Source organism: Drosophila serrata, unplaced genomic scaffold, assembly GCF_035046125.1.
Source record: "Drosophila serrata isolate PLE 108 unplaced genomic scaffold, ASM3504612v1 contig_165, whole genome shotgun sequence".
Taxonomy (NCBI): Eukaryota; Metazoa; Arthropoda; class Insecta; order Diptera; family Drosophilidae; genus Drosophila; species Drosophila serrata.
In genome coordinates, this window is record NW_028257063.1 from 1,117,216 (window position 1) to 1,129,210 (window position 11,995).

At 47.0% G+C, this 11,995-nt stretch overlaps 5 protein-coding genes and 1 long non-coding RNA gene across 8 annotated transcripts in view; 3 read left to right on the plus strand and 3 right to left on the minus strand.

Annotated features, from left to right (window-relative positions):
• Nucleotides 1–11,959, minus strand: part of LOC110177855 (uncharacterized) — a 65,604-nt gene extending 53,645 nt beyond the window's left edge. For 2 of the 3 annotated variants that reach the window (XR_015270366.1, XR_015270367.1), the window contains exons 1-4: nucleotides 11,820–11,959; nucleotides 11,616–11,707; nucleotides 11,398–11,546; nucleotides 10,004–11,330 (exon numbers count right to left, since the gene is read on the minus strand). Coding sequence is in view for 1 of the 3 variants with exons in the window: in XM_020944802.2 (XP_020800461.2) it covers nucleotides 7,173–7,370; nucleotides 10,004–11,330; nucleotides 11,398–11,546; nucleotides 11,616–11,707; nucleotides 11,820–11,844 (1,791 nt within the window). In the remaining 2 variants the exon portion in view is untranslated. Of the gene's footprint in view, nucleotides 1–6,891; nucleotides 7,112–7,172; nucleotides 7,371–10,003; nucleotides 11,331–11,397; nucleotides 11,547–11,615; nucleotides 11,708–11,819 lie in introns of those variants that run through there. The other variant, XM_020944802.2, reaches the window with a different exon arrangement.
• LOC110177859 (S-phase kinase-associated protein 1) lies at nucleotides 2–1,152 on the minus strand. The gene is made up of 2 exons (XM_020944806.2): nucleotides 645–1,152; nucleotides 2–579 (listed from the first exon to the last, which is right to left on the minus strand). Exon 2 carries the CDS (start codon nucleotides 576–578, stop codon nucleotides 93–95), a length of 486 nt encoding a protein of 161 aa, XP_020800465.1. The 5' UTR covers nucleotide 579; nucleotides 645–1,152; the 3' UTR covers nucleotides 2–92.
• Nucleotides 948–1,488, plus strand: LOC147644492 (uncharacterized). Its single transcript, XR_015270369.1, has 2 exons — nucleotides 948–1,086; nucleotides 1,146–1,488. It is a non-coding gene; the product is annotated as an uncharacterized LOC147644492 (long non-coding RNA).
• Nucleotides 1,868–4,558, plus strand: Smyd4-4 (SET and MYND domain containing, class 4, member 4). Its single transcript, XM_020944803.2, has 3 exons — nucleotides 1,868–2,455; nucleotides 2,520–3,643; nucleotides 3,717–4,558. Exons 1-3 carry the CDS (start codon nucleotides 2,180–2,182, stop codon nucleotides 4,051–4,053), a joined length of 1,737 nt encoding a protein of 578 aa, XP_020800462.2. The 5' UTR covers nucleotides 1,868–2,179; the 3' UTR covers nucleotides 4,054–4,558.
• OSCP1 (Organic solute carrier partner 1) lies at nucleotides 4,367–5,737 on the minus strand. The gene is made up of 2 exons (XM_020944805.2): nucleotides 5,576–5,737; nucleotides 4,367–5,420 (listed from the first exon to the last, which is right to left on the minus strand). Exons 1-2 carry the CDS (start codon nucleotides 5,712–5,714, stop codon nucleotides 4,564–4,566), a joined length of 996 nt encoding a protein of 331 aa, XP_020800464.2. The 5' UTR covers nucleotides 5,715–5,737; the 3' UTR covers nucleotides 4,367–4,563.
• Acadvl (Acyl-CoA dehydrogenase very long chain) lies at nucleotides 7,488–9,608 on the plus strand. The gene has a single exon (XM_020944801.2). The coding sequence runs from the start codon at nucleotides 7,642–7,644 to the stop codon at nucleotides 9,526–9,528; it is 1,887 nt and encodes a 628-aa protein (XP_020800460.2). The 5' UTR covers nucleotides 7,488–7,641; the 3' UTR covers nucleotides 9,529–9,608.
• Nucleotides 11,960–11,995: the final 36 nt, after the last annotated feature.

Genomic DNA, 11,995 nt, shown 5'->3' on the forward strand with positions numbered 1-11,995 from the left:
GTTTTGCTAAACAATTTATTTGTTGAATGAATTCTTTGAATATAATAGCTGTACAGCCGAAAATCCCCGTTGCATCTTGAGAAAAGTTCAATTTACTTCTCCTCACACCACTCGTTCTCTTTGCGAACCTGCTCCTCCTCCTGCGGCAAGAAGTCGTTCTTCAAAGCGAACGTCTCGCGAATTTCCTGCGGCGATTTGCCCTTGATCATGTTGGCCACAGTCTTGCAGGTGACGTCAAGCAGTCCCTGAATGTTCAGGTAGTTAGCCGCCAGGATCAGCTCGAACAGAGTGCCCTGGTCGACCTTGAGGAAGTCGGCGTCCCAGGAGGAGATGTCGTCGGTACGCTTTTCCTTGTTCTCGTCCTCCTCGGCAACCATTGGGTCGTCCTTGTGGTACGTGGCCCAATGGAGCACCTTCTTAAGGATCAGCGAGTTAACGTTCGGAACAGGGAGAACGCTGTTGTCAGCCTCATCGCCCAGATCCTCGAGAGCAATGCGTATAGTCTCCGAGCACTTGGCGATCTCTTGGTCAGTTTCAAAGATCTCCTTGTCGGAGGATTCCAGACGGATGAGAGGCATGCTGTCGTTAAGGGAAATTATCAGTTCATAACTCGTTAGCGCACACCCACTCTCGGTTATTTTTACCTGCTTTGGCGATTAGAAACTGTTTGATTTATTTGTGCTCGCAGCCGAAAACAAGTTTTTTCAAAATCAGACACAACACGGGTGCCACTTAGCTGTGGCCTACTGGCTAAAAATAATATTCCCTTGCCTTCAACTTGAACTGAGCGAGTGCGGTCCGGCCGGCGTCTAGCAGAGGGGCGCTTTAGTTCAACGTTTTCGCTTGTTCTTTAGCCGGTCTGTCTGCTGATAGACTTATAAAAAGTAATCTTAACACGAAGATATGAAAAGGAAACGACGGCCAGTGTGTCCACTTTCGTGGGAATATTCAAATAGGACCGCTGTCAAACTGTGCGATGTGTAAACACTGCTCCGACTTTAGCAAAGCTTTTAACTATCGAAAGACCCCTTTCAACATCTTGCAATTTGTCTCAGTGTGCCTGGACGGGAATATCTGGTGGTAAATGTAGGCATTTTCTTGATAAGTACATATTTTATACGGAAAATGTAATAAATTAATTACAGTGTACAACTAGGCCAGGGAATCGAAAATGGCCCACTTGGCGGTGTTGGTCATCTTCAAGACCGTGGTTTCGCTAACCAAGCTTTTCCTCTTGACGCTGGCCTCCCTGTTCCTGTGCCGCATTTTGATCAAATTCGACACTTCCGCTTTCAGGAATTTGCTCATTGAAATTTCAAGTCTAACCATGAACAGCAGATCCAGACCTGAGTCTCTGATCTTCATTCCATTGTTATGATGATTGATTTAAAGGGCACATACATACATATTATACATTAATATATATAGGCGACTTTGTATACGGTTATCTAAATTCTCTATATTATTAATATATTTTAAATACAAGTACGTATACTTTATCATATTTGGCCACCATCAAGATGTTTAGGAATTAGCCGCCTTGACGACAGCACAGTGCTTACAGTCTCGAGCCACCCTTTTATCCAGGTCTTCAACCTTTGTATAACATTTAAAAAATAATGGTTTTCTGGTCACACCTAATCGAGTTTCTTAAAAAACATGGCTGAACTAGGGCTGGAAAAACATCGATTCTTGGTTGGCCGATATATCGATGTTGCATCCTCTTCTATAGCAAAAGCCTTATTTTATTTAAAATAATGAAATGATTACAGTGTAAAAAAGATAAAGAAATGCCAGGATATTTAAAATATTCGATACACAAAACATTTGGTAAAATCAATTTCACGATATATGGAAAAATATCGATAAATTTAATATTTTGATACAGTTTTCACATCCCTATTGGATTGGCCAGAGAAAATAAAAAAAAAAACTTTTAAATCGCCTTGCGGATACGAACATTCGCCGCCCCAGTGCCAAGCCAAGAAATTGTCTGTGAAATCGCAAATTACCGGTCAGCACGTGCGCCAGCAAGCGGATTCGCGGCAGCGGCGGAGGGCCAAACAAACAGATTTTCCGGCTGAAAAAAACAGGCGGCGGCGTCGACACGCGGACCGAAGGATCCGATCCGAACCGGAGAAAGCCCCAGGGACGACTGGTAGCGGAAAGGGAAACGTGAATGGAGCACAACATGGACGTGTACGACGTGAGCGACGATTTGGTGAAGAAGCTCAATGACTGGAAGCTGATCGGTATCATCTCCGGCAAGTTTAACGAGCTTAAGGAGAACTATCGCAAGGTGGACTTTGTGGAGCGGGCGCTGATAGATTTCAAGTACATGGAGAAGATCTTCATGAATGTGACGCTGCGCGAGGACAAGTGCAACAAGCGGAGCGTGGAGTTTCGCATGCTGGGGAACGAGCAATTCTCGTTGAAGAACAGGAAATACTTTCAGGTGAGTAGGGATCAAGACGCGCTTCCTGGCAAATTTCAAATCAAACTCCGCCCTCCCCCGACAGGCCCTGGAGCTGTACAACAAAAGCATATGCTACGCGGAGCCCAATTCGGAGCACCTGTCCATAGGTTATGCCAATCGGTCGGCTGTCCTTTTCGAGTGGAAGCGCTACCGGGAATGCCTGGCCAACATCGAGCTGGCACGAACGGCCAACTATCCGGCCAGGCTGAGTCACAAGCTGGACAAGCGGGAAAGAGACTGCCAGCAGCTGTTGGAGCAGCAGCCGCCTGACGTGGTGCCCTACGAGTTTAAGCTCGGCTTCGATCCGCACGCCCAGGTGCCGCATATCGCAGACTGCCTTGAGCTGCGAGAGTCCGCCGACGAGGGACGATTTGTGGTGACCAACAGGGATCTGGTCGTAGGCGATATGGTGGCCGTTGAGCAACCGTTCTGCTCCACCCTACTTCCGCCCATGCGGTACATCCGCTGCGCCACCTGCAAGCGGGAGAACTATCTAACCCTCATACCCTGCGACAGTTGCTGCTCCGTGATGTTCTGCTCGGAGGAGTGCAAGCAGCAGGCCACGTCCACCTACCATCGCTACGAGTGCCCGATTATTGACTTTCTCCACCGAATGTTCAACAAGATCCACGGCATCGCGCTGCGCACCACCCTGGCCGCCCTGGATCTCTTTCCCAGTATCGAGGAGCTGATGACTTTCTGTGACCAGCCGCAAAATCAGCACAAGTGCGCTTTCGACCTGGACTACGGGCAGCTGACGCGGCAGGAGCAATATCGGGCCATCCACGGTTTGGTGACCAACCAGCACCTGCGCTCCGTCTCCGATCTCTTCCAGCGCTCCGTTGTCTGTGCCGTGCTCAAGCACTTTATTATCGAATATACGCCACTCAAGGACTATTTGGGCGGCGAGGAAGGAATGAATTTCTTCACGGACCTACTCTTCCGCCATCTGCAAACGTCGTCATCGAATATGCACGGCATCGACCTGGTTGAGCAGGTTAACGAGACAAAGGACGACCAGACGCACTCGTCCGGAGCTTATGCCTTCCTCTCGATGCTCAACCATTCGTGTGCGCCGAATACGTTACGGATATACGAGGGCACCAAGGCGTACCTATTCGTCCTGCGGCCCATCAAGGCGGGAAATGTTCTCTATGACAACTACGGGTCAGTATCTATTATTGAAGATATTCAAAAGTTTGGACTAATATATGTAAATCTATCTCAATGCCCGCTGCAGCGCCCACTTTGCCATCTTCAGCAAGCAGCAGAGGCTGGACACGCTGTCCATGCAGTACCGCTTCGACTGCAAATGCGAAGGCTGCGAGCTGGACTATCCCACCTTTGGCCGGATGCCCCACAAGGCAACGGTGCCATCGGTGACTGACGATACGGACATGAAGTCCTTGGGCGCCTACAACTATGACTTTGCGGCTAGCAACTATCGCAAGTACTGCGACTTTCTCACGCAATATGGAGCTGCCTATCCGTGCGAGCAGATCAGTTCGGCGGAGGAGTGCCTGAAGATGGCGCTGCATATCATGGTGGACGCAGTGCCGCTCAAGGCGAAGATGTAATCTGACCCGCTGGCCGCTGAAGCAATCATCAACAACCACAACAAAACAACACGGACGAACTTTTCCTTTGCTGACTTAGAATGCAAGAATCGTATTAGCGAGACACACATACACAAACGCGAGGAGTAATTGATAACTATAAACACATGTTGTTGCCATAAGTCTGTAGCATAGGCGCGGCATCGAGATGAGAAAGGATCACGGATCACAACCGAAATTTTTATATTTGTAATTGTACATTTCGACCTTTGATTTTTCTATTTTTTAAATCCGCCCCCCAGCATCCTCTCCAACCCCCATTTTCACACAAGTCTTAAGCTCAAAGTTCTAACTTGATTTATTTTTTGATCACAACAATGTCTTCGATGAAAACAAAAACAAACAAAGAAACAAAATGAGAACTTCTATAGAATGCCCATGGTCGTTTTTATAATTATTTTACAAAAAAAAGAAAGAAAAAAACCCACTGAAAACTGAACGAGAAATACAAAATTTTCTAACTGAACGCTCTTAAGGCATTTTGCTGTACAAATCGAGCAGATTCTGATTGAGTGTCGAGCCCCTGGACATTGCCATCGCAGCCTCACTGGAGGATGAGGACGGAGTCGTGGGTTGGAGCTGGACAAATTCGCAGTCGGTGGACGACGAGGACGAGGGTTCATCGAAAAGGACGCTGCCGAAGGCCTGCTCGAACTGCTGCTGAAACTGGCGGGCATTGATGGGTTGCAGATCATCGACGCTGCCCGACGAATGGATGTTCAACTGGGCCGCCAACTGATCCATTCTGTTGGGCTCCCTTTCGAGCTCTCGCTCTCGCTGCTGCTGCTCGGCACTCTTCACATAGATATTATCCCCTGCCGTTTGGACAAAGTCCGCAAAGTATTCCTGATCCACCTCTTTGATGAAGCTCCCATCCATGGCCTGGAAGCCGAGGCGTATTAGCAGCGAGATCTTCGTGTTGAAGCACTGCAGCCAGGCTCTGTTCGTCTGGTAGATGGACAGCTGTGCCTCCTCCCCGCAGGCATTCCAAAAGTCCAGCAGCGTGTTCTTAGTAAAGTCAATCAGCATGTGCCGTTTGGCATCCGGATACAACCTGTTGACCGCCTCCAAATGCCGGAAGGTTATCTCCAGCAGGTGGTGCTGATGGCGGGAAACGAACAATTGCCACTTGTAGACCACGGTCATGAGGTTCCACAGCTTGGCCATCGACTGTTCATCGAGTCTCATTAGCGAGCAGGTGGCGATATCATTTAGCATGAACTTGCAGTGCTCGGCAGTTAGGAGCTGGGCGTTGTTGTGCTTGGAGCCGTTAAGAAGGGAGTCTATGAACTTGGGCTCCAGCAGCACCGTGGTCACATCGTGGATAACTGGATAAGGATAAAGGGTCCCACATTAAGGACACGTTTAAACCTAACGACTCATCAAAGGCAGATAAGCGCCAAGAATCACGAATTATCCAGCTTAAATACATATACCTTTATGATTTTGAGCCAGTATTCTCATCCTGAACTTGACTGCTCACCTTGCATCGACTTATCCTGCGCGATTTGCTGAGCTTTTAACCGCTGATCGATCACGTAGAGCATCTCACATCCCAGATTGACCAGGATGAAGACATTCGCCCGAGGATTCGACAGTTGGTGTGGACTAAACTTGGCCATTGTGTTTTGGGGGCGACTTGAACTATCGGATGGCGAATGCGAACTAAACATCTGAACCGAAGTCTTTGGGGAGCACGCAAGGCTTGAAACCCAAACCCGGTCTCGCGCACACACACCGATGGCTTATTGGATTTTTGGTTTCCGTGCGGACTGCCGCCGGCCCCAGGTCTGCACCTGGACAAAATCAAGCGACAGTGAAAGTGGAATATTTTAGGACTTTCAGGATTCACATATTTTGAAAATTAGCCAAAAACGAACAGGAATTTCGGGTCCTTAAGATATATAAACCTTTATTTGCATTCTTCCAAATAAATCCTTTTAATATTCGATCAAAATTTATAAATATAAATTTCATTAAAGGTAAATTGTTAACTATAAAAGAAAACTAAATGTTTCTCTCACTGCAGAGCCGCATTTGACGGCTTTATGAGAGCCCCGGGCAACGTCTTTCAGTGCAAACAATAACAAAAGCCAGTCCACAGCGACAGGACAGACGTCAACGTGTATAATTATGGAAAGGCAATGGGGGAAGGAAGGACTCCCTACCTACATCCCTCCTTCACTTGCATGGAGCACTAAAATTTATTGATTTATAAATTTTCATTTCAAACGCAAGGCAATTATCATGGAAATTATGGCAGCAGGTTGAAAAGTTAAATCGTCGCTGGCCCTATACTGCCATTAAGCCAATGTGGTGAGCTCCCACGAGCTGCAGACTTGTCTGCTAATGTAACGACCATCGGAGTCAAGTGTTGTTGTGGGGGTGGTTGGCCGCCCACCGCGAATGTGAGGCAAACACCTGCAGCGAAGGTCGCCCGGAAAGGAAGCCGGAAGTTGTGTGAATTCAGCACACCGCAAGGGGCGGCCCGATTTCCATAAAGTTTCCAAAGGGAAACGTTTAAGCGAGAGAATAAAAATGTTCGTAACTGCCACCAAATAAGCTTTATAATTTCAAAGATCTGTAGTATAGTTAACTGAAGTAAATAAAGTAAAAGCTTCGAAAATGAGACGAAAATGTATTTTAAGTATATCAAGCAATATTCAATTTAAGCCAAATGAAGCTACGTATTTTAAAAACAAAATAATAGATTCTTACATTCAAACAATATCGTTTCGATATAGTTATCGATTTTACCGCGATTTGAATCAATGGGACCAGAGACGACGCCAGTTGAAATTACCATCCTTATATTTGAAAACATTTTATTCGATTTGGAAGTAGCAAAAAATCACAAGATAATTGAAATGATTGTAATTAAATTATCTTGAAAAAACGTAATCCATTAAGGTTACTCCTTCAGCCTCTTTCCAGGAAAATATTATGACATTTTTTGTCATTTGCAGAAAACAAAAAAAAAAGGATGCTTGATAAATTAATTTCACAATTGGGATTTCATCTAAAGTAAAAAAAATACTCGAGTGAACACATAATTATGTAAATAAAAGGTAACAACGCACCTAATCGTCCTCCATAGGTACAAAATAAATTTCTTCTTCAAAATCATCTTCGTCCGAGTCCTCAAAGTCGTCCAAGTTCCAGTCAAAGGGGTCGACGTTATACTCTTCGATTTCTCCTCCAAAAAAGTCTCCCAAATCGCCAATGAGCTTGTTCTTTCTTTTTATTTGGATAATATCCTTTGGTAACTTGCCTGAGTGCTGCCATTTGAACAGATGATTTAAGATATTTTTAACTAACTAAAATTGATGTAAGATATAACCGAAAAAAAATAAATAAAAAAGGAAGCGAAAAAAGGAGCACCCTGTACAAAAATACTGCAACTTGTGGGTGAAAAATACCAAAAATTGTATGTTGGTCAAGGTTGTGATGGTGATAAAAACGACGCAGCAGATGATCGGTGGTGCGGTCACATAGATTTCCATGGTCCAAAGGGCGATTTAACAAAACACTTGGCCAATCGCAATAATTATGTGGAGAAACACAATCCTGAGCAGCAGCAAGCTGGCGGTAAGTGGTGGTGCTGCCACATCCTGCCGACGCCTGGCAGTCGCTACTCCGAGACTAGCAAGCAGCCAACAGCAGCCAAAGGCCAGCGAGAATGAGTCGTTTATGGCCAACATATTCAGAGGATCGCTGGTTGCGAATCAAGTCTTCCCCTACCCGGACGTATTGACCGCCGACCAGAAGGAGCTCACAAACAGTCTGGTGGACCCGTTCGAGCGCTTCTTCGCCGAGGTCAACGATGCGGCGCGAAACGATGCGAACGCCAAGATGGACGACGCCACTGCGGATGCGCTGTGGGAACTGGGCGCTTTTGGCATCCAGGTGCCAGCGGATTACGGCGGCCTCGGCTTGAACAACACCCAGTATGGACGCCTGTGCACCATTGTAGGCGCCAACGACCTGGGACTAGGCATTACGATCGGTGCGCACCAGAGCATTGGCTTCAAGGGAATACTGCTGTACGGGACGCCCGAACAGAAGCAAAAGTACCTGCCCAAGGTGGCCACCGAGAAGGTGTACGCGGCCTTTGCCCTCACAGAGCCAAGCTCTGGCTCCGATGCCGGTTCCATTCGCTGTCGCGCCGTTAAGAGCGCCGACCAGAAACATTACGTGCTAAACGGTTCCAAAATCTGGATATCTAACGGAGGCATTGCCGAAATCATGACTGTATTTGCTCAGACCGAGCAGGTAGACCCCAAGACGGGCGAGAAACGGGACAAGGTGACCGCGTTCATTGTGGAGCGATCCTTTGGTGGCGTGACCAGTGGTCCGCCCGAAAAGAAGATGGGCATCAAGTCATCTAACACGGCCGAAGTTTACTTTGAAGATGTGAAAATCCCTATCGAGAATGTGCTGGGAAAGGAGGGAGATGGCTTCAAGGTGGCCATGAACATCCTAAACAATGGTCGCTTCGGCATGGGCGCAACGCTGTCGGGAACGATGAAGAAGTGCATCGAACTGGCCACGGCACACGCTAACAATCGGGTGCAATTCGGGCACAAACTGAAGACGTACGGCTCTATCCAGGAGAAGCTCGCCCAAATGAGCATTCTTCAGTATGCCACCGAGTCGATGGCATACACCATTTCACAGAACATGGATGCCGGCAGCAAGGACTATCATTTGGAGGCGGCGATATCAAAGATTTACGCCTCGGAAAGCGCCTGGTATGTCTGCGACGAGGCTATCCAGATACTGGGCGGCATGGGCTACATGATGGACACTGGACTCGAGCGAGTGCTGCGTGATCTGAGGATCTTTAGAATTTTCGAGGGCACCAACGACATTCTCCGGCTGTTCATCGCCCTGACGGGCATCCAGTATGCGGGCTCGCATCTGAAGGAGCTGCAGCGCGCCTTTAAGAATCCGGCCGCCAATTTGGGTCTAATCTTTAAGGAGGCCTCAAAGCGGGCTGCCTCAACGGTTGGCCTGGGCGGCACAGACCTCAGTGGTCATGTAGTGGACGAACTTCAGCCATATGCCAAGAAAACAGCCCACTGCATCGACCTCTTTGGCCAGTCCGTGGAGGAGCTCTTGTTGCGCTACAACAAGAACATTGTGCACGAGCAGTATTTGCTGACCCGGCTGGCGAATGCCGCCATAGACATATACTCAATGGTCGTGACACAGTCGCGATCATCTCGCGCCGTCAAGCTAAACCTACCCACTGCCCAGCATGAGCTCGATCTGACAAAGGCGTTGACCATTCAAGCATCGGAGCGGGTCATCAAGAACCTGCAGGCCGCCACGTCCAGGAGTAGTAAGGCTTTGAATGACAAAATGTCGGAGATAGCGCTAAATATATTGGAAAAGGATGGTGTAAACACAACCGGAGTCTTGGATCAAAATTAGAAAACGAAACTATCATACGAATTTCACATCGATACCTTTTCATTTCTTTCGATAAATAAAAAATAAATGTAATTGAATAATTGTACTATTGCGGCGAAACTCTTCTCTACCAAAGTACTCTTCCAAGTTCAATGTGGGAACAAAGTGTGGGTTCAAAGTCTACGCAGATTGTACGTCAATCGGAACCTTATCATTTATTATAGTCTGTCAGCTAAGTGAGTGATTAATCTTTGAATAATATTCTTCTCTTTGCTATGTTTAGTTTCACTAAAAAACAGAACTATTTGGAATGTGTGTATATCGAGAGAATACACCTATACGTTATATGTCAGCAAAGCTATCAGAAAGAAGAGCAACTGAAACGTTCTATCTAACCCTTATACTGCAGAGGAAAGCTTTATGTTATAGAAGTTGTTAATAAAACAATATCTAAATCTATAAGATATAATATAGATAAACAAAAGACACTACTCACGTCTTCCATGAGCTTATCCAGATTAGTTATCATGGAGGGATACAATTCGATGGGCAGCTTGCGATGCATATCCTTATTGGCTATCTCCTGCTGAACACGCGACACTATTCCCATAGCTAGTTCTTCGTTTATCTGGTTGCCATTCCTCACGCCGATATAGCTTAGTCTGGGGCATGCCCTGAAGACCTTTAAGATCGCCTCGTTGCTGACTCCGCAAGAATCGCGTAAGAATAATTTCTCCAGCTTCTTCAGAGTGCCCCTGCCGAACGCATAATTTAGAGATGCGTTTGGTTTAATATGCGGCAGTATAAGAGCACGTAATTCGGTCAATTTCGCAATGTTGCGAAGCACTTCTATAGAGGCATCAACGGCCCCGATTATCTCCAAGCACTCCAGTTGGCTGGCTTTGTGCATCGCCAGTTGCTCAAAGAGCTCTTCGCGAAGTCCCTGCTCTACAAAGACCGACAGGTGCTTAAGGTTTGGTATCTGAGCCACATACTCGTAATGTATGTTACCGTAACCGGTAATCCGCAAGGTCTGCAGTGCATTGCAGCATTTCTGCTTGATCATATTTTCGTATATCTCCGCACTACGGGGATCTATATTCTTTATGTTTAACTCCTTCAGCAAGTGAAAGGTCTTTAGAATTTTTAATATGCGCCTGCCGTTGATATACTGGCAATCGTTTAGCGTCAGAGACTCAATGCTGGAAGGCAACAAGGCCATAGTGTCGCCTATCAAAGGGTTGTGGCTGAGATCCAGTGTTTTCAGCTTCCGCAGATTTCGCAGCCCCCAGAGATAGTGGTCGGATATATTCTGCATGGGCAACACCAGCGTTTCGAGCTGTTCCATCTTGTCCAATACCTTGTGTATGTTAGGCTCCGACCATATGTTGCTGACCACCCTTATGGTCTTGAGATTGGTGCACTTGTTGGCCAGAAAGTCACAGAGGCGATTAGCGTGAATACTCGGCATCATGCCAAACAGCTTTTTAACATGTGCGCCGGACAGTTCGAAGAAGTCTCGCATATCCCACACGGTCATCTTTCCAAACTCGCCCAAGTTCACGGACTTGTGAAGGCTGACAGTGGCCATTTGGTAGACCGCCCTAAAGCGCAGGCAGGTTCTGGCAAAGTGTATCTGATCTGGCAGTGTTAGATAAGCCATTACATGCTGTAGACAATGGTCGTTTAGGCTCATCACGGGCGGCGGTGGGCCAACCGGCAGGTGCCGGGGAATTCCGTAGGCATCCGGCTGTTGCCAACTATCGCTGGCCTTCACATGGAACTGGCTTCCATTCAGACGATAAACTGTGGTGTACAGGACCCTAAAAAGAAGAGAGGCAGACGTGTCAGGCATGCGCGGCTGCCCAAAGCTTCTACCTCACCACTTACTTGGCAGCATCTGTTTTCTCGGCAAAGAGCACGTAGCCGGTTTGCAAGTATCGCTGGTCTAGGTACGGCACAGTCCTTGGCTTGAAAAGCTGCAGGCGCAGCACAGGGCCGAACATGCCAAAAAAATCCTTTAACATCAGTTCGTTCAGCTGTCAACGAGCGTGGAGGAAAGAAACGATTATAGAACCGGACCAAAAAAATGGACTGACATTCGCTACCTTCTGTGACACGGCGTACAACTGGATCTTCTGCACCGGGATGTGGTCCTCGGTGTAGGCCACGGAGTGCTTGAAGTACAATTTTTTTAAGTCTGCAAAACGAGAAGTCAACATTTTGCAAGCCTTTTTTGTGCATCAACCGGCATGGCGTAAACAAGGCGTTCACTTACGCATCTTCGCGGAACAAAGTATGTAGATACTTACACGGATTCTCCATGACCTGAGCCATATTGGTTTAATTTGACTGCTGCTTTGTGAGCTTAAAATTATTAAGTGACACTTTATTTCTAGCGCCAAGGCAGTCGTTGCATAAGTGTGACCACCTCTCCTAAAACGGTATATACTCACAACTGCGTCGATTATATCAATACCTATCGATA

Excerpts from the sequence above, each read along its gene's own strand:
- LOC110177859 (XM_020944806.2), bottom strand. The coding sequence starts at position 578 with ATGCCTCTCATCCGTCTGGAATCCTCCGACAAGGAGATCTTTGAAACT.
- Smyd4-4 (XM_020944803.2), top strand. The coding sequence starts at position 2,180 with ATGGAGCACAACATGGACGTGTACGACGTGAGCGACGATTTGGTGAAG. Across the intron at positions 2,456-2,519 it reads AGAACAGGAAATACTTTCAG|GCCCTGGAGCTGTACAACAA; the intron begins GTGAGTAGGGAT and ends CTCCCCCGACAG. Across the intron at positions 3,644-3,716 it reads GTTCTCTATGACAACTACGG|CGCCCACTTTGCCATCTTCA; the intron begins GTCAGTATCTAT and ends TGCCCGCTGCAG.
- OSCP1 (XM_020944805.2), bottom strand. The coding sequence starts at position 5,714 with ATGGCCAAGTTTAGTCCACACCAACTGTCGAATCCTCGGGCGAATGTC. Across the intron at positions 5,421-5,575 it reads GCAGGATAAGTCGATGCAAG|TTATCCACGATGTGACCACG; the intron begins GTGAGCAGTCAA and ends ATCCTTATCCAG.
- Acadvl (XM_020944801.2), top strand. The coding sequence starts at position 7,642 with ATGTGGAGAAACACAATCCTGAGCAGCAGCAAGCTGGCGGTAAGTGGT.